This window comes from Anolis sagrei, chromosome 1, assembly GCF_037176765.1.
Source record: "Anolis sagrei isolate rAnoSag1 chromosome 1, rAnoSag1.mat, whole genome shotgun sequence".
Lineage (NCBI taxonomy): Eukaryota > Metazoa > Chordata > Lepidosauria > Squamata > Dactyloidae > Anolis > Anolis sagrei.
In genome coordinates this window covers 64,266,273-64,287,984 of record NC_090021.1, presented here as the reverse complement: position 1 = coordinate 64,287,984, position 21,712 = coordinate 64,266,273, and the positions used below count along the sequence as shown (strand labels likewise).

The 21,712-nt window shown below is 39.4% G+C and overlaps 1 protein-coding gene across 1 annotated transcript in view; it reads right to left on the bottom strand.

The window, feature by feature from the left end:
* Window positions 1-14,820, bottom strand: part of RPS6KA2 (ribosomal protein S6 kinase A2) — a 279,666-nt gene extending 264,846 nt beyond the window's left edge. Inside the window, exons 1-2 of the mRNA XM_060753717.2 lie at window positions 14,476-14,820; window positions 5,658-5,711 (exon numbers count right to left, since the gene is read on the bottom strand). Of these exons, the coding sequence (XP_060609700.1) occupies window positions 5,658-5,711; window positions 14,476-14,580 (159 nt within the window). The 5' untranslated portion in view covers window positions 14,581-14,820. The remainder of the gene's footprint in view (window positions 1-5,657; window positions 5,712-14,475) is intronic.
* Between the last annotated feature and the right edge of the window lie 6,892 nt (window positions 14,821-21,712).

Genomic DNA, 21,712 nt, shown 5'->3' with positions numbered 1-21,712 from the left:
GGGCTTTCTTCATAGTGGAAGAACAGATTTTGTTGCATATATTCTGAACTATTTTCAATTTACTAATGTTTATATAAAACAAATTGATCATTAAGACACACTATGAGAATATGAGAGGCTATTGTAACTATATCAGTGTTTATATTCAGTGTAGAAATGAAGGCACCAGAATGGTGATAAGGAATCTGTGTTCCTTCAGATGTTGTGAGATTGCAATTCTCATTATTCCTTGCCATCAGCAGGAGTAGCTAGTGCAACACCTATGCAATTACTTTTTAATAAGAAGGGCTAAAATGATATGCTGAAATCTTTCAGATCAAAGATCATGTCACTACTCAGTTATGGATAACCAGTGTATCATTATATCATTATTTTCATTATACTTCAAAGTGACTTTCCAGTCCCATGCTCCTCACATCACAGATAATGGCCATCTCTGTTTCCAAGCTCCCATTTGTGTAGCAAACTATGGCTATGTCAATACCAAATGAAATACCAGCAATCTGCCCTGGAGATTACCCAGATATACCATCAGAGGTCCACATGTACCAGTGAGGAAGTGCTCCTAACCCACTTTAAATTCCAGATGGTTGGTTGAGCTGACAAACCCAGGGCACAGCTTTCCAAACTTTTCATATTGGTGACATGCATCCTTTTGTGACATGGTAATTCATTTTTATTGGCAAACTGGAGGTGACAAAACCAACCACTTGTAAGTGTTTAATACAGGGGTCCTCAAACCTTTTAGGCAGAGGGCTGATTCATGTTCCCTCAGACTCTTGGGGGATGGGGGCGGGACAGACTATAGTTTGAAAAAAACATAAACAAATTCATATGTACACTGCACATATCTTATCTGTAGTGAAAAAAACATGAAATAACAGTCCAATATTTAAAATGAAGAACAATTTAACCAGCATAACTTTACAATATTTCAAGGGAAAGAATGGGACCTGCTTATAGCTGATGAGACAACTAGGATTGTTGTTGTGTGCCTTCAAATCATTTTGGCACAGGGAGAATGTCATTTGCATTATTTACCCAAAGCAAAAAAAAAGTATACTTCTCTACAGTCAGATATCGTTGGCTTGTTGCCAAAAATTACTTCCAAATAAAGCATTTAAGTTCCAGGAATCACTTTATAACCTTCTCTGATATAAATTCCTACATTCATGAAGATGCAGCAAAGTGAGATGACAGCATACAAAGAAACATCACTCTTACTACTTGCAGATTTTTCTTACATAGATTTTTGTTACTCAATATTTTAGGGTATGATTCAGTAGAAATGACTTGAAAGGCACACAACAGCAATTTAACTAGCTAGCAAAGTGCACAAGCTAAAGTAAACAAACTATTGTGATTCTCCTTGACAAATAGTTTGGAAAAAGAAAAAAAGAACAGGGTTGAACACAAAGAAATCAGTATGTGACATAAAAAAATGAACTTGACTCCTGCAAGTTGTTTCATTTACTTTCTGTTTTAGTTCTAACTTCTTCAGTTAGATTTTCAGCTGAAATTTCCCCTATTTGTACATCAGCAAGGGAAAACTCTGTGTGCATGGCCTCTCAAGTTGGATCTGTTTTGTGCTAGCATCATTTATTAAAAACTGCTAGAAAGTTTATGTTTTATAATGAAATACCTGTTTATAATGAGATGTAAAATACATAGATCTAATGCATATGTAAAGGAAATTAATATTAGAGGATACCAAGGTCTTTTTTTTTCAAATCATGTCTGGAAAAGTGCCTATATATTGTTTGGTAAATTGCTGCTTACTATCTAGCAACAAATTGAAAGTGAAACAGAGCTTGTAGGGACCATTGTGGCGGGGAAGTGTCAGCTTCCAGCAAGGTGGGATGTGGAGTGCTGAGATTGCCCTGCTGTCTCTCGATTCACTACGGAGGCTGGTGAATTGATCCGGAGGACCTCATCAATGTGATAAGATCTTTAAAGTGTGCAAGATTTGTTTTTGTGCTATTTTTTACAATTTATGGAGTGGTTGGCATGGGTCTGGTTCTGGGAATTGTAACTGACATGCTTGGGAGCATGGGGAAAATAAGTGGGGGTCCCAGGTGGGGACTCATGGAGTGAGTAGTGGTGGTTTTTCAGATCCAAGTCAAGAAACCAGACTACTATGCAGCACCTCAGGGTGACAAGGGAGGCCATATAACATGGAACTTGTCACCTAAGCAGTAGGTTCCCTTGTCATCTCAGGATTCCAACCTGTACTGGGTTTTGTTGTCATCAATCAACAGGCAGTTTGGCCAATGCCTGAATCCAGAAACCATGTAGCATAGCCAACCATATTACATCTGTGACCAATAAAGCTGTGGCCTTTTATGTTGAGTGTTGTGTGTTTTGTTATTGGACAGAGAGACATCACTCTGTAGGTGAAACTCAAGTCTGGTGTGACTAAAGAGTACTGAAAACATACATTCTGTCAAGGGTTGGAACTGTGAAGGAATAACTTCCAAGCAAAATAACATTCCCAAGAAAAAATTAGATTATTTTTTTCAACATGCACCATTCTTGATTCTATTAAGAGCAGTTCAATTTGATTCACAATATAATACCATTAAACAAGGAGAATGTCAGTCATTTAATCCAGTGCCTTATTCAGTATAAAACATTCAAAGCTGAGATATCCTTAAGAGCTCTACAATCCCTCTTTTAAAAACTCCAAAATGGGAGAGCTCACTTTTACCCATAATAATTAGTTCCATTAATGAAGTGCTCTTTTCATTGATGTTTCTCTTAATAATCAGTTGAATCTGACTGTTGCCTTTTAAATCCTTTATTTGGGGCAGCAAAAACACATTTCCTCTGTTGATATGGGTATTATGGAACACCTAAGAGATAAGGAGCCCCTGGTGGTGCAGTAGGTTAAACCACTGGGCTGCTGAACTTGCTAACCAAAAGGTTGCAGGTTCAAAACCAGGGAGCTGTGTGAGCTCCCGCTATTAGCTCCAGCTTCTGCCAACCTAGCAGTTGGAAAGCATCCAAATATGAGTAGATCAATAGGTCGGACGACCGATTTGCACGTCAGGACCGCTACGGACCTCCAGCAGGAAGGTAACGGCGATCCATGCCAGCCACATGACCTTGGAGGTGTCTACGGAAAATACTGGCTCTTCAGCTTAGAATTGGAGACGAGCACCAACTCCCAGAGTTAGACACAACTGGACTTAATTTCAAGGGAAAACCTTTACCTTTACTAAGAGATATTATCCAGAAGCAGGTTCAGATGTGGACTGAAATGTCATTAATATTTGTCTCTTCCTTTTCCTCATCCAAGTGAGGTGATTGGTGTCCTGAACCAGTGCCTAGGTATGATAATGGACTGTCCAGGGGTCAATAAACTGATAAGGTGTCTGTCCAGATGGGACTGCATTGCTGTTAATGAGGAATTTCTCAGCTTTGTTAAGAGGTATTCATGCTGGTTTCAAGGAGATTGCCCTCCCCCTAAAGAATGAGATGTTTGGGCAGTCTTCAATTCAGCACTGCTGTTAAAAGCATATTTTACCTTGATTTGGCAGAATAATATTTATGAATCCAGGCTGATATTAAATGTGATTCTATGTGGCAAGACAGCTGCCATGTACTTGTATAACCTAGAAAGAACTGTTTGCTATCTTTTATCAGGAACAAGTAGAAAAAATGCTTCACAGCCTTTTTGGTTTCCTACTGGAGTTCTGATGCCAGTCCAGAATTTATTTTATTTACATCTCTACTTTTTCTTCTTGAAAATATTGGTTTTTTAAATAGAAATTGAATGTTACCAGGAATCTGTGAAATACTGTTATCATAAATGTGAATTTTCAATAACATAATATTGTTACATTGGGCATTTATGAGGCTGTGCAAAAAATACCTATATTTATATTTTAATTGTGTTACATGCAGCTGCTTTCTTTTTTATTCTCTGCACCTGTTGTATTTAAAATTAATTCCATATCTACAAAGAGACAGCTGAGCTACAGTTATCCACACTCCACATTTTCTTGGCTGCATTTCTGTAGTGTGTTCAAAAAATGCTTTCCCACAAACAGTCAAGATTGTTGACTGCAACTGTCTGATACAAAAATAAATCAGTGCTTTATCATCAGCACTAATTTCCATTATGTTCCTTGGCCCTAGTCAAAGGGCACCTTGGGTGCATACACATAGTAAAATGAATGCATTGGACAATTATTTAATTAACATGGTTAAACGATATGGAATCATGGGATTTGTAGTTTGGTGGAGCACCAGCACTTGTTGGCAGAGACCTTGCAAAACTACAACACCAATGAGTATTGCACAATGGCAGTTAAATTGGTGTCAATGGCATTAATTCTACATTGTAGATGCATCCCTAAGATAGCCTGTTCTGCATATTTGCAGGAGAAGATATCTTGTGACCAGTGACCTTCTGATGTCACCCAGTCCTGACTACAGTGAGAAAAGTGTTTATTGTGGGTGGATTTAAAATCTCTGATCAACACTGTATCTATTTTTAAATCAAATTGTGAAGAAAAGGGCTACAGTCTGATAAAGAGTTTTAAAATTAGACTGTGGCCATAAGCAGCTGTCATCTGCCACTCTACACCATTCTCTCTCTTTTCCTGCTCTTTGGTTATTTTAGACACAGAGAGCTTGTTTACACAGGCTTAATAGTCTGCATCGTGCATTTGCTCTTGGCTATCCCCATGACATTCTTTCAAGTCTGGTTTTTATCACGGGATAAACTAGGATTGGAATTAACTTGGTTAATATCGAAAGAACTAACTTGGTTGGCCACATTCTTCTCCCTGGCCATGTGGGTGTCTCGGCATGGGGCATCTGTGACACTTAGGAGCTATTACGGAGCTTTCCAGACTCCTGGCAACAGCAACAGAAGTGGCAGAAGTGATTTTGGTGCCGCTGAACCATCTGAGTCCTAGCCCACCATTTCTTCAGGATGAGGACTGGGCTTGTGGCCACCTCCAGGACTTCCAAAGCCAATTCAGAGCATTTCTGCTCCCAGGTGAACCCAGAATAAGAAGCCAGATGAGCCCAAGGAAATCTATGAGCTACATTGGGGTGGGGAATCTGTGGAATCACAACATTCCAGTGTCCAGAAATAGGGCACACAAGAGGTGTGCTGTCTTTCATACACATAAAGACATTATACACACATTTTTGACTATTGTAAATTTTTCCTTTTTAAAAAAATATCAAGTGTCTTCAGATGAAAGATAATATTTCAGTAAGCAGTAGGAAGGTGTATTTTTAATGCAGGATTTCAAGGTGTATATTAAATGAATTGAAACATTTCTTTTTGTATACATAATTACTATGGTTTTTCTTTACTTTATGTGCTTTGTTATTGTTGGTATGGTAGTCGGTTAATTTTGTTGACCTTCTTTAAGAACAAACATCCAGATGAAATATTTTAAATAAAAACTATTTTGTGTATTTTTTTAATTTCATTGTTGAAAAAACCTACACATCGAGTAATGACTGAAAAGCCTCCAATCATGACTGTGGCTACTAGTAAGATATTTGTGACTTTTCCTGCTAAAAATCTGGCAATGCTTTTTTCCTTCACTAATGCCAGATGGTTTTGGAATTTTAAAACAAACATGAAATGTTACCAGTCATAGAATCCAAATGGTCATAATAAATGGAATTACCTCATCTGTAGACTCATCTGAGACTTCATCCAGGCTGGCATTCTCTGCTGCCGGCTGGTAATTAAGAGAAGGAAATGTCATGAAGGCATTGCATAAAATGTGGAGACAATTAAAGTGCATATCAAACATGCAAAAATCATTTTGATACATTATTATGTATAATTTTCAAAGCTTTATTTGTAAGCAGTTTTATTCAAAGAAGCCTAGAGTTGGAAGATGTCCCAAGGGCCATCCAGTCCTTACCATGCCAGGAATACACAATCCAAACAATCTCAAGAAATGGCCATCCAGCCCTTGTTTAAAAGCCCCCAAGCAAATAGTGAAAGTAACACAGAATTGATAGTGTTGAGAGACAAAGTATTTTGGTGCATAGAATGCTACCGTGGAGTTCACAATGGCCTGGGTTTTAATTTTAGCCCTTAGCTATTTTAACATTAGTCCTACATGTGTACCCCATATATTGTTGTCTCACATCCTAAATATGGTTGTGAGGATATCTCCTTGTATATAATACGGTGTTTAAATTATTACTTATTGTTTATATTTTCACTCAATTTATTTTGTTTTGATGCGTTTTATTTATTATTTATTTATTTATGACATTTCTATCCCACCTTTCTAACCCTGGAGGGGACTCAAAGCAGCTTTATACACAGGCAACAATTCGATGCCTTAAAACACAATGTAAATATTAAAATAAAATTTTAAAAATACATTAAAAACAATTAAAACATTTTAAAACAATACATTCAGATTTAAACTTGTAATCCACAAGCGTAATCCAGGCCGTTCCAATGTTCATTGCACATAGTTCCAAGTCTATCTATTGCACAAGTTCTCTAAAGGCTTGGTCACAAAGCCACATTTTCACTCTCTTACAAAAAATCAGGGGGGTTGCTCTAATATCCCTAATATTAAGATAATAATTTTATCTTAATTGTTATATTTTTATTTATTTTTATTTTAAGCTGTGTTGATTTTTATTGATTTAATGTTTTGATGTATATTGTATGTCTGCTTTTGTTGTATTGTTGTTGTCTTATAAGCCTCTGCAAGATGGGTACAAATAATAATAATAATAATAATAATAATAATAATAATAATAATTACATTGCTCCAAGGTCTGTGCTTGAAGTGCATGCTATAAACAAGATAAATAGAATAAAATAAAATAATATGAATGTTATCAATTCCCTAATTTGAAGTCCTTCCAGTTTGGATAGGATTTGCTTCTCAAGAAGGGAAGTATTATCTTAATTATGTAAGAGCATGGTGAATAAGGAAGAACAGATTTGCATTAGCATTATAAGATTATTAATAATCTTGCTGAATTGAAGTCAAGACAGATTGCATTTTCTAAAGTTGGAAAAAAACAAAATATTTTTCTGAGGAAGAACATAAAACACAGCCAGTTAGATTTGGACTCTTCACATACTCATACCATTTGAAATACTATTTCAAAAGACTAAGCCTCCTAAATACTGCTTTTATCATGAAGCATAGATTATTGTAAGATATTTCATATTATGAATTACTGAAGAAGCTATTATAAATCAATACATTATGTATGACAGATATCATACAAACTCTCTTCTCTATAAAGATTTTAAAAGTTCCTATTGAAAATGTCACGAAAGTTTTGCATTTTAGGCAATTGTCTTAATCCAATAATTTAATCCAACATTTCATTAATGATGAAACACTGCATGCTGCTGCATGACAAATGAATCAAATGAGTCTCATGTGGCATTTAGCCACCATAGGGCTGATTCAACTATGCACCAGCCTAAGTTGTCAGTGTAGATGAGCCAACAATTTACACTGAACCACTCTTTTCCTGACAGAAAGAAGACTAATTGTCTCCTTGTTGGTTTTAGGCATGGGGATATACATTTTAAACAAGTCGAAATCATTGATTTCAATCAATTTGATTTCCATAAAATTGGCCCCACACTGAATGCTTTCAGGTACTATTACTATAGAAGGGTCTTCTGTGTTTTTAAAGACAACAGAAGGATTATCCTTAAAGCAAGGGGGTGGGAGGCTTTTAGCTATTCATCTGGTTGAAAGTTCAATCAGTTGCTTTACCAGAAAGCAGGAAGTGAGTAATAAGCAGTGAGTAAAATTTTCTGCATGTTGAAAGTCCCACTTTCTTCTCTTTTTCATAGATGGGATATAGTATAAAAAGTGTTGATGATGCCTTTTGAATAAATCTGGAATTTATGAAGCCTCTTTGATAAATAATAGAATTAGGCAGTACCCTATGGGCTATCTAATCCAATCCTGCCATACAAGCCATACAACTAAAGCTAAAGACAGAACATCTTGAACTAAGGAGAGTCTACCATGTTCCAAGCCATTGAAGCCAACACTCAGATGCAATCTCTTATCTTGACATTCTTGAACTTGGAATCCCCCATAGAAAATCAGCACAATGAAATACATTTCATTGTCCAAACAATGGATACATTTTGTCCAAATCTGTGTAGACTACCAAATGTCATGGAATGTGACTCTAGGCAACAAAATATTTAATCATGCACAAGTAAAACCCAGAAGTGTTATGATGGCACAGATTACTTACATAAATTGCAAAGACTGTGCAATTTTTCTTTTAGAAAAATGAGTTACATTTGCCCATTTTCTCACAAAGTGTTCCAAAATTATGTGTGTACCTTCATGTTGCCTGTCAAGTTTGGTGGCCCCATGAATTTCATATGTTTTATTAGGCAAGGAATTCTCAGAGGCATTTCCCAGTTCCATTCTCTGAAATAACTGGGATTCATTCTGGGTCCCACATCCAAGTACTAACCAGGGCTTACTCTGTTTAGCTTCAGAGATCAGGCAAGCTCTGGTGCCTTTGGGAGTATTTAGGCCTGTGTCTAAACTTGGGCTGGGCTTTAACACAGAAATTAACAGCCAGCTGCAATAAATCTTGGCAGCCAAAAAGTTGACAGTTTGAAGCCCAGGTAAGGGTGAGCTCTTGGCCTTTGCCCAGCTCATGCTGAAATAGCAGTTTCAAAAACAGCAATGTGAGTAGATAAATAGGTACCACTTGAGCAGGGAGGTATTTAAGGCACCCACAAGGAAATGCCAGAAAAATACTGGCAATTCAATCAAGGAGGAAGTTTACAAACAAAGCTCTTCAGCAGGAAAAGTGAAGCAACAGCACCCCTGCCAACCCATATCCAGAACCAAGCACAGCCTCCAAGATGCCAAAGATAGGAAAGCCTATATATACCTCTATCTATGTATAGTTGTCTCTTGTCAGTGTATAATGGCATTGAATGTTTGCTGTATATGTGTTCTGTGATACGCTCTGAGTCCCCTTCATAGTGAGAAGGGCAGAATATAAATACTGCAAATAAATAAATAAATAAATAAATAAATAAATAAATAAATGTAAATAGTCGCAGGTGAATCACTAATTGTTACAGTTCTGCTCTCCTGATGTGTCTGAAATAACAAATGCTTATTAACATTCTTACTATTTGTTATTTCTTTCAAAATCCTTGTTTGAAACTTTGATAGATACCTGCATGTTAAATCAACAGGGAAACATTGGTATGATTAAATAGCATGGCAACCTTGTTAAATGAATGTGAGACCTCCAAGGTACAGCTCCGCTTGGATTTTCCAGTCTTGGGGATATGGTTTCCTTGATTAACTCTACCTATCCACTCACTGTTATCATAACCATATTGATAACCTTGCAATTTGAGTTCTGGTGACTCTATGATAATTCCATTTGGGCAGTAGCTCCATGTGCCACAACCCGTTCCCTGAGCACAGAGAGATTCATAAACATAAAGCCAGTCTGTGAAGGCTGCTCCCAGAAAAAGAAGACAAGAACCTTAGCCCCATCCTAAACCATTTGAGTCAATGGGTCTGCCAGCAGTACATGCTGCAATTATTCTCTAGTATAACCCTACAAGAGTATGATGCACCAACACAAACACAGCATGCTAGTTATATAGATCATTTGGGGTTTAAAAAACCTGTTGTTGTTGCCACCTGCTTGCAAATTACAAAACGGTGTATGAGCATTGTGTGGCACCTGATAGATACTCACAAAGGGTTAGTACGCATCATGTTGTTTTGAACATCAGAAATTATGCAGGCTTGTGCTCATTGAAGCTTTCAGTCAGTGCATGGAAAATTTGGCCCTTCATTCATATATCTCGGCATGTGCTCTTTAATTCTTTATTAGTCCCATACAGCATCAGTTGCCAATATATGAAAGATGTATATCTGATTTGCATATAGGTTAGTGTAATTCCATTCTCTATAGTTTGCTGGAAAATATGTCCAACTATGTCAATGGGACTATGATCTTAGTGCAATGTTTGTACTCATGCAAGTGAGGAAATACAATAATCGCTAGCTTCCTTCTCTCTCAGAATGCAATATTACTGAATACTGACTGGAGGTGAGGAGGGGAGGAAAAGCATATTCTAAACCTACAAAATGAATATGAAGAATGGCTTCCTGTGAGTTTTCCGGACTGTATGGCCATGTTCAAGAAGCATTCTCTCCTGACGTTTCACCCATATCTATGACAGGCCATGAAAGCCTTCAACAACAAATTTAAGAATGCCTCATGTTTCTAATATTATTTCAATGATTGGAAACATTCCTATTCTTCTAAAGCTCTTACACAGTAGCCATTATTGTTCAGCCAATGTGAGACATAATTTTGAAATTGTCAAGGTACTTGAACAATATTAATCTTGTAATGTTGGCAAATCAGAGAGAAGAACAATTAATGTTACACAAACTGTGTACCAGATATCAAACCATCCATATGAATGTATTGAAACAGTAAGTCTTCATTTTCCTATATTTAAGTGTGTGGCACAGAGGAGAACCAGTCATCAGTTTCATGCTTACACAGAGGGAAAAACACTTGTTGAAGAAGGAAATCAAACTGAAATCTGGATATCTACTATAGAAGCTGATGCTTATTTACTCTTAAGGAAACAAGATGTTGCTGCTGCTCTTGTTGTTGTGTTGCCGAAGGCTTTCATGGCCAGAATCACTGGGTTGCTGTGAGTTTTCCAGGCTGTATGGCTATGTTCCAGAAGCATTCTCTTCTGATGTTTCCCCCACATCTATAGCAGGCATCCTCAGAGTTTGAGAGGTTTGTTGGAAACTAGCTAAGTGAGGTTTACATATCTGTGGAATGACCAGGGTGCAAGAAAGAACTCTTGTCTGTTTGAGGCAAGCGTGAATACTGTAATTGATCACCTTGATGATTAGCACTGATTTCAAAGGCTTCTCTGTGTGGTGCCTGTGTGGCCTGCAAGACCAAGAAGAAGCCACATGAGTAAAGACAAAGATCCACCCAGAGGACAAGTGTTCATACCATACATCAAGGGAGCCACTGACCACATAGGGAAGCTGATGAGGAAACACAACCTACAAGCTATCTACAGACCCACCAGGAAAATCCAGCAAATGCTATGTTAAGCAAAGGACAAGAGGGATCTTCTCACCTCTGCAGGATTCTACCATATACCATGTAGCTGTGGACAAGTCTACATAGGGACCACCAAATGCAGCATTGCCCAGACATGAATCAAGGAACATGAAAAGAACTGCAGGCTATTTCAACCCAAGAAGACAGTCACAGCAGAGCACCTGATGAATCAACCTGGACACAGCATATTATCTGAGAAAACAGAAATGCTGAACCACTCACCGGACACTACACAGATAAGCCACTGAAATCCACAAGCATGTGGACAATTCAACAGAAAGGAGGAAACCATGAAAATGAACAAAATTCTGACTACCAGTATTTAAAAAACTCTAAAGTCAGGACAGTAAATTAAGAGGAACACTCAAACAATAGAGGAATTCCTGACAGGAAACAATCCGGGCTGCTAACACCTCCCAACAAAGGATTCCTCCAGGAAGGGAGCAGCTAGGCTTTGAAGCTGCAAGGCTATTCAATGCTAATCAAGGTAGCCAATGGCAACATTTCCACTTACCTCTAACAGACAAGAGTTCTTTCTCCCACCCTGGACATTCCATAGAAATATAAATTCCACTTGCCTTCTTTCCAACAGCCCCCTCAACCCCCTTAGATGTGGGCAAAACATAAAGAGAGAATGCTTCTGGAACATGACCATACAGCCCGAAAAACTAACAGCAACCCATTGTTATTATTTTACCCACTCCTCCTTGTGGGCAAAATAGAGTCAAAATAGACCAATTAAACACAACACCATTAAAATGTGTATAACACACAACTCACTGTAATTCTGAAGACACATGTGCATGATGGGTATCCTCACACTCTATTAAATGTGAAAGTATGGGATCAAACAGAAAATGTGCCTGGTAGTAAATGACATATATAGCACATAAATTAAAAATCCACGCAACCTTACAATCCTCTAACTCAGAGCTTTCCAAACATTTCATGTTGATAACACATACATAAATTGTAATAACAAAATGTATGATACGGCCACAATCCATGAAAACCTTTCATTTTATATATTTTAAAAATATCTGAGTTATTGCTGATTTAACATAGACCAGCGTTTCTCGACCTTGGGGTCAGGACCATGGGGGGGGGGTCACAAGGAGGTGTCAGAGGGGTCTCCAAAGATCATCAGAAAACACAGTGTTTTCTGTTGAAATTGTCCACATGCTTGTTCAACAGAAAGGAAGAGACCATGAAAATGAACAAAATCTGGCTAACAGTGTGGGGGTTCGGTGTGAGAAGTTTGGCCCAATTATCTCATTAGTGGGGTTCAGAATGCTCTTTGATTGTAGGTAAACAATAAATCCCAGCAACGACAACTTCAGCAACTACAACTCCTAAATGTCAAGATCTACTTTTCCCAAGCTGCACCAGTGTTCACATTTGGGCATATTGAGTGTTTGTGCCAAGTTTAGTCCAGATCCATCATTGTTTGAGACCACAGTGCTGTCTGGATAACTCCAAAACGTAAGGTCAATGTCCACAAAACCCTTCCAGTATTTTCTGTTAGTCATGGGAGTTCTGTGTGCATGGCTTGAGGGCAGTACGTGTGAAAAAGATCTTGGAGTCCTCATGGACAACAAGTTAAACATGAGCTAGCAATGTGATGCGGCAGCAAAAAAAAAAGGGGGGGGGGATTTTGGCCTGCATCGATAGGAGTATAATGTCTAGCTCCAGGGAAGTCATGCTAGCCCTCTATTCTGCCTTGGTTAGACTACACCTGGAATATTGTGTCCAGTTCTGGGCACCAAAATTGAAGAGAGATATTGACAAGCTGGAATGTGTCCAGAGGAGGGTGACTAAAATGATCAAGGTCTGGAGAACAAGCCTTAGGAGGAGAGACTTAAAGAGCTGGGCATGTTTAGCCTGAAGAAGAGAAGGCTGAGAGGAGACATGATTGCCATGTACAAATATGTGAGAGGGTCATAGGGAGGAGGGAGCAAGCTTGTTTTCTGCTGCCCCAGAGATTAGGACGCTGAACAATGGCTTCAAGGTACAAGAAAGGAAATTCCACCAGAACATTAGGAAGAACTTCCTGACTGTGAGAGCTGTTCAGCAGTGGAACTCTCTGCCCCGGAGTGTGGTGGAGGCTCCTCTTTTGGAGCCTTTTAAACAGAGGCTGGATGGCCATCTGTCAGGGGTGCTTTGAATGCAATTTTCCTGCTTCTTGATAGGGGGTTGGACTGGATGGCCCATGAGGTCTCTTCCAACTCTTTGATTCTATTATTCTATGAAAATTAGTTCTCCTCTCAACCCCACCAGTATTCAGATTTGGGCGTATCGGGTATTTGTGCCAAATTCCATCCAGTTTTTTTCTTTTTTTTCCGTGTCAGGAGTGTCTTGAGAAACTGCAAGCTGCTCCCGGTGTGAGAGAATTGGCTGTCTGCAAGGACGTTGCCCAGGGGACGCCCAGATGTTTTGATGTTTTATCATCCCTGTGGGAGACTTCTCTCAGGTCCCCATTCATCTAGTGAATGAAAATACATCCTGCAGATCAGATATTTACACTACAATTCGTAACAGTAGCAAAATTATAGTTATGAAGTAGCAACGAAAATAATTAGAAAGAGAACCACTGACATAGACTCTGAGGTTTCTGGTTCCATTTGTACAACACAGCTACCTACTGCAACCATGGCACACAGTTTGGAAAGCTCATCTCTTACAGTCTCATCTAACTAAAATGATTGGGTATTCAGAGACCACCTTCCTTTGATCCCACGGAAAGCCTCCTTTGAAGAGTGAACACAAAGATCTGGGGGTTCCCTGGTGAGTGTGCAAAGCTAACTTTCTGCAAAGCACCACTAGCTCTGCCTGCCCATCCTTCGCAGAAGGACCCAGGCAAAGGGCTGCTGCAGAACTGCCTTGCAATCCAGTCACCCGCCTGGATTGCAAGGCACCAGAGCCACCTGTCCTGTCCTCTCCAAGAAATCCCACCCACTCCTTTGGACGCGTCCTAAGCCTCTCTGAAAGTAGGGCCAATCGGAGATCAGACCTCTTTCCCTTGCTTTCGAACAGAAGCAACAAGTGGTTGCTTCTTCCACCTGAGAATGGGAAAGGAAGGATGAGGAAAACACGTTTGTGTGTGTCTGTGTGACTGTAATTCTGATTCCCACCCTGCCACTCCATGTGCACTCGGACGTGTAAATATCCCAGCGGTCCTCAACCTTTGCTCCTCCAGGTTTGGGACTCTAACTCCCAGAAGCCCCAGCCAGCTTGGCCAAGTATCAGGAATCCAAATTCCGAAACGCCTGGAGGAGCCACGAGGGCGAAAGGAAGCCCCGCGTGTCCACCTTCCCTTCGGGCCAGGAGCCCCGCGCTCACCTCCGTTTCCATGGGCTCCTCTTGGGCTTCTTCTTCTTCCTCTTCCTCCTCCACCTCTTTCACTTCGATCTTGTTCCATAGTTCCAGCAAGTGGGCGATGGGCATCTTCGGGAGCTCGCTTTTCCTCTTCGCAGCAAAGACCAAAGCGAGGGAGATCGACCAGGAGCCTGGCAAGGACTGGAGGAAGGAGGGCGACCGAGTCCAGAGAAAGGGCGCAAAGGGGCGCCCTGGAGAAAGGGCTTCTTTCCACCAGCCGAGGAGCGCGGGAGATGCTGCTGCTGCTGCTCAAGGAGAAGAGAGGCGATGGACTTGGCTTTGGCAGGCGAGAAGCTGGCTCTGGAGCAGCAGGAGCAGGAGCAGCAGTGCGCCAAGCCGACACCCTTCCCAGAGAGCGCCAGCCTTTGCTGTGCCTCTTAAAAGCACCGCCTGATCCAGTGATGGGGGAAAGTTAAGGATGCCGCGGCGGGAGGCTGCTATAGCAACCGTATCTCGCTCCAGAGAGAGGGAGAGGGAGATAGAGAGAGAGTGTGTATGAGAGAGGGGGGGGGGGCTGCTGCCTCCTGGGGAACTGGCACTGGCAGCCCTTGCCGCAGACAAGAGAAGAAAAAGAGAGAGTGTGTCCGCAGGGGAAGGGGCTTTACTGCATAGATGCCATTTCAAGGTGAAATAAAGAAATGCGACCAAAGCAGCTGGGGTTTGGAGGGAGCAACCACTCTGCAGAGCCTATGGGGTAGCTCCAGACCTAAATGCCCAGCACCTGCAAACTTGCTGTCCTGTCAAGGGGCTGGGCTGTTGTTAAACCAAGGTAGCTTGTCTCAGAAGACAGCCAGCGTGGTGGTGTGGCTTGAGTGTTGGGTTGAGACCCTGCAGAGCAAGGTCACATACCTGGACTCAGCCATGGGAACCCAGTGAGGGACTTGGACAAGTCACACTTCCTCAGCCGCAGAGGACAGCAGAGGAGAACATCCTCTGAACAAATCTTGCCAATATAAACTTCATGATGGAATCATAGAACCACAGAGTTGAGAGACAAGGGTCACACAATGCAACCACATTCTGCCATGCGGGAAAGCCCAAAGCACCCCTGACAGCCATCTAGCCCAAGCATGAGCAAACTTGGGTCCTCCAGGTGTTTCGGACTTCAACTCCCACAATTCCTAACAGCATCAGGCCCCCTTCCCAGCAGTTTCATGATAAAACTTTGAAGTTCAGGTCTGTGGGACATGATGTCATGGGTACTTGAATGGGCTTAAATTAAGTGATTTAACTTCAAGCCTCTCAGAGAGAAAATGTTTCTATTGGGGATTCAGTCTCCTTTTCATGTTACAAAGTTCATGGTTCCTGTGTTGTTAACATGAAGCAAGAAGATGAAGATTCTTGCTTCATGTTCCTGTCTATGCTTATGTACCTTTGGAGTATTTATCTTGGAGAAGTTCTTGTGTTTATGATCATGGATATACCTTGGATTACTTTCTGGATTTTGGGGTTTGCCCTGGCATTTTTTGGATGAATGCTACTGAACTCTGGCTTATGTTGTGTATTGCATTTTAAATCATGACTGTCTCTTTTGGATTTGATCTTTTCCCCCTTTTTATATACTTGCTTCAATAAACATTTTGTCACTGGTTCACTGGACTCTAGTGTGAAGCTGAGTGAAAGGATGTCTCCATGCTAGGGTGCAACAGGTGCCACCTCCATGAACCTTCTCCCATTTAAAACCATACCACAATATTGTTACTAAAATGCCAGAAAATGTGATAAAATCAGTGAATATGACATCAGCAGCAACAAAAACAGCAGTGTATGCTTCTGGTGCATTTGGACAAAAGCAGATGATTAGAAGGGTTACTGTAATTAGGTGATAATGCCAGTTCTGATTGGTGCGCATGCACTTCAGAAGATTCAAAAAGCAAATGCCAGAGGCTTTTAGACTTGTAGATATATTAATACATTACGTTTAAGCCTTGCTTACAAAACTGTGTGGTTATAGCTAACTACAGGAATATTTTTATATAAAAATACATTTCTGTGGAATCACTGCACAAAAATATTATAGATTGTGATTTTGATATCATCCCTTCTGAAAGTGTCGCCAGTTGTGGTTCGCAATCCCAACACCTTCCTATTGCTGCCACTGGCATCGGGAGTGTTGAGGGACAACAGTCAGGAGTTACTGGACAATTTTTCTGAGTCCTCAAGCTGGCTTGGTGCTCTCAGATGCTATGGGTGCTGTCCTATGTAAGCAAGTGCTGAAGTCAGATTCAATTGCCAGTTCAATTGGCTGATGTAAAATGTATTAATTATTTTTTTAAAAAAATCTGTTTTATTTTCAGTTTTTCTGCCCATAAAGAGTAAAGTTGGAAAAAATATTTTGTATCAATTTCACATTACATAAATTAATATAAAACTGATAAAAATAGAAGGAGTACAAACGGCTAAATATTTTTTGATCAATATGGGGCAGAAGCGAGCTCATTGTCTATAGCTGGAAAAATGATTGAAAACATAAACTTAGAAACACAGACATTTATAATATTACCATTCAATTAAAGATTTTATCACTTTAAAATATCTACTAAATGATTTGAAAATCTCTCAGTTCTTGAAAATCTTGAAAATCTTGAAAATCTATTAGAAAAAAGGAAGAAGTTGAGCATTCCCATGACAAACCCTTTCCTTAGCAGGCAACTGCTAATAGAGTGAATGAGAGGACAAAAGGATTAAAATAAATATTTGCAGGGTAGTTATAAAATACTGTGGGCTCAATTTAGTCATGCTTATCAGAAACAATGGTACAATTGGTCATGACTGATCTAAACATGATTAAGCCTCATTCCAACCCCCACACAAAGACTAATGGCTGCTGTAGATGATTTTCTGTATAACATTATATAGAAAGAAGAAGAGGAAGAAGAGAAAGAAGAAGGGGAGGGTTGCTGTATGGCCATGTTCCAGAAGCATTCTCTCCTGATGTTTCACCCACATTTATGGCAGGCATCCTCAGAGATTGTGAGGTTTGTTGGAAACAGGGCAAGTGGGTTTTATATATCTGTGGAATGTCCAGGGTGAGAGAAATAACTCTTGACTGAGGGAAGTGTGAATACTGCAATTGATCACCTTGATGATTAGCACTGAAAAGCCTTGAAGCTTTAAGGCTTGGCTGCTTCCTGCCTGGGGGAATCATCTGTTGGGAGGTGATTAGCTGGCCCTGATTGTTTCTTGTTAGGAGATAATGCTTCTGGAACATGGCCATACAATCTGGAAAACTCACTGCAACCCAGTGATTCCAGCCACGAAAACCTTAAACAACACAATAAAAACAATAATAATACTTCATTTGTAACCCACCCTAGCTCCCCGAGGAAAGTCACCATGTCAAACCAAGGTCTACCCAATCTAATTAAAATAGGCAATCATGTTTATTACCTTCTTTGTCTGTTGGTGTGACAGAATCCAAACATTGAGGTTTTATATAATTAAATGTTATTGGTTTATCTCTTTGAAATAATAGCTTTTAAAACAATGCACTGCCTACATTAGTTGCACACAGTGGGCATCCCTTGCGATTTTAAATGAACACCAAATAGATTATGGACATCTTAATTGCCTAGTAGTTGCAACGACAGCCCTGTTCGCTGAGCTCAGGGCAAAATACTTTCCATCCTTAGTGCCTCATAAACACTGGGTGAGCTGCAGTGCATCTGTGTAACATTGTTCAGAGACAAGCACAAAGCTACTGCAGAGCAATTACTTCATACATTTGCTGAGTTGTTCAGGCTAAATTACATGTATCAAAAGGCACCGAGACACTAATTGTTTAATGCAGTGAGGACTTTATATTTCTAAGGTGCCTGCTGAAAAATGTGTCAGTGCCGAACTATATATTATTTTAGATACAGTGGTATTTCAAAATGCAGAAAGCAAGTTTTTATTTTGAATACAAAGCAAAAGATTGTATATGGAAGATTGCTGGATGAGGAAGATATAGTTTCAAACTATCTGTTTAACTATGATGCAAATTCAGTGGTGGAATTTGTAGAAAAAGTCCTATTCAAGAATGCTAGTTTTGCTTGCCTTGAAAACTATATGCTCACTTTCGATGCATCTTAAGTCCAATATTGCAAATTCTGATCATGTTTGCTCTTCCTCTTGACAAAGCAATATATAATTTAGTTAGGACTTTTGCTTTTTGCCATGATGATGTTACTTACTGGATGAAAGGGTTAAATGGATCCCAACTTTGCTGTGTCACTGTGCCTCTTATGCTTATAAAAAAGCTAATGTACAATAAATTAAATATGCATTTCTTAATTGCCCTTTCTGCTTAGGGAATAGTAACACATTCTGTATGTTCTCAGTTAGCTGTGTTAGTCTGATGCAACAAAAACAACAGAGTCCTATAGCATCCTCATGGGCAAAACAGAGGCTGCAAGGAGTGCCCAAAGATCTGAAGGACCCTATACCCATATATTTTTTTTACTTCCTAGTGGCAAATTGTGTCCTGCAGAAATCTAAGCCATTGAAACACAATCCTTTAAGATGTTTTAGCTCTTAAAAGATCTTAAAAGACTTGTTTGAGCTTCTGGAAGAAAATGATTTCTAAAATAAGGCTTGGTGAAGTGGAATTATGGTTAAATAGCAAATTGGGCCTAACAAAAGCTTCATGGAGCACATGAAGCACAGGTAGCAATCTGATGGAGATCTGGGGAAAGATCCAAGTGAAGGCAAAAAAAATGGTCTCTGGACCATCACCTTGCTGTAGTTTAACATTTATAATGGCACAAGCTTTTATGGACCATAGCTACTTTCAACAGATCCAGAAAGCATTTCCTGACGTACACATACCTAAGGAAAAGGGGAAGATTATGTACATGGTAACATCAGAGAGAATTGAAATGCAGATAGTACAACTCCCTATTCACAATATGTTTGTATTTCATTTCCTTTTTTGAATAGTACACCTCTAACTTCCCCAAAGGTCTTTTAAAAGCCTAACACACCTCAAAGGTGAAAATATTGTATGATTTTTCATTTGAAAAGGGTTTGCCTTTAACACACATCATAACCAATCACACCAAAATAGGCCCAACTGAAACTGGAACAATAAACCAGAAGTTGCCTGTAGCTTAGCTTTTGGCAGAAAATGGGGATGAAAAGTGACCACAGCAATTTCTATTCCTGAACTGAAGTAGCGGGAAAGGGACAGAGAATTAGTCCCAAATGGTGGAGATACATATGGAAACATATGGCCTTTCATATACCTTGGATGTAGGGAGCCCCTTCAGGTCAAGAAATAACAACAACAACAACAACAACAACTTTTATTACCTGCCCCACCTCTTGGCTCAACATGCAGCACAATAATCTGCTCATCCCTCCAGAAAGAAGCAAAGTCCATTTGGAACCATATCCAATCCCAACATAGTTTCTGAGTATAGTAGATATATAAAAGCTGTTGAAATGTCACATAGAACCAAATGGGGCACACTCCACTTACTCAGTTCCAAGCACTAGTCATCCATAAAGGTGCCCAAAACAATATCTATCCTCTTACTGATCCTGAAATAGATCTAGTTCATACAACACACTCAGGAACTGTGTTCCACTACAAACTTCAGTGTCTTGCCTAGAAATGGAACATTAGAGACTGGTCAGTAATTTGCTGAGTGAGATTCTGGAAGGCTTTTTAAAGCAGAGGTCTTACTCCTCCCTCTTTTATCACTTACAGCCAGCTACTCCCCTTCTGGTCTTTTTCATAAGTTTCCTGATTTATGAAAAAGGATCTGGCACACATTTCAACTAAAATGCTGCCCATAGCATAGACTGTACAAACTGAAAAGTATCCATTCATACCGGGCAAGCAAGAGGCCACTAGGCATGCATTAGCCATAGCATCCAAGCCACAGAAGATTTGAACAATTTAATCTGCAAAGTATTGAGCAAACTGTTCACATCAGGCTGTTGAGTGATTGGGATTTTGCTCATGTAAGCAGCGTAAGATTATCCATGGTTCAATTGGTGCAAGTACCTCATGCCCCTCATTTGCTAGTAGCCCAGTACTGAGGGGAAAGGGTATAGCTTTCTTTCTTTTCTTTCTCAGATTATGTTTTGCGGCTATTATAGTCTACATTTTATTTATTATTCATTCACCTATTTATTTGATTTCTTTATTTATGCTCACAAGGGAACTTTGGGGAAGTGCTCCAGGTGTCTAACCACTTTCATCTGACCTTACTGGTGGATCAAGATGTAATGAGTTGAAAACGTTTTACTTTTATCTGCAAAACTTGATGCAAATTGCTCAGTATAAGCAGACAAATAATCTACATTTCTGTTCATAGTTTAAAATATAATAGTTCACCCATCATTTAAACAATTCTGCTGGGCATTTAGAAGAGACAACATGCTGGTAAAGAAAAAAGCTTTTTTAAAAAACAAACAAAAAACAATTGCTTGTCCTAATGTGAATTTAATGAAACACAGGCTATTATCTCTAGTTTAAACAGGCTCATTAAGTATCCCCCACCATCCCACTTGCTTTATTACTAGTTGCAATTCCACTTGCTCTATTACTAGAAACTTCCAAGTAAATTGGGAGGTTAGTTTGACCCCACTCCAGGGGCAATTATGACCTCTGCCCTGCCATTTTCCCATTCTAGACATTAGCCAGAACTTCAATATATTTCCCATCTCAGGAAAAAAGGACAGAGTATCAAGAAAATCATCTGGATTCACCAGCTTCCTGGGATGGACATCAAAATCATGCCTCCTTGAAAAGACACCCGCTCTACAAAGACAAAATTATTTTTAAATTCTTTATTTCAGAAGCTGAATTTTAGAAATTTGGCAGGAAACATAAGGGAATCACAGGATGACAACAATATGATGACAGCATGCTACATGCCAGAAAAAAGTCTGAAGAAGTGTAACTATTCAAGAGTTGAACTATTATGGAGACACTCTACACATAGAATTAATCCCTTCCATACCAGCCAAACTGTGGAGTGAAAGAAAACACATAGAATCAAAGTGCAATTCATGTCAGATGTTATTAGCCTACAATTCCTAACATTTTTCATAATTCCATATTTTTTCCAGGCTAATTTTACACTTGCATAAGACTTGAGCTTTGTCTCTTTGGACTTAAACTAAGTTGCATCTGCAACTTGTAATGTATGCATTAGATAAAAATATTTAGATATTTTGAAAAAGCTTTCTGCTTAATTTTCACTACTGC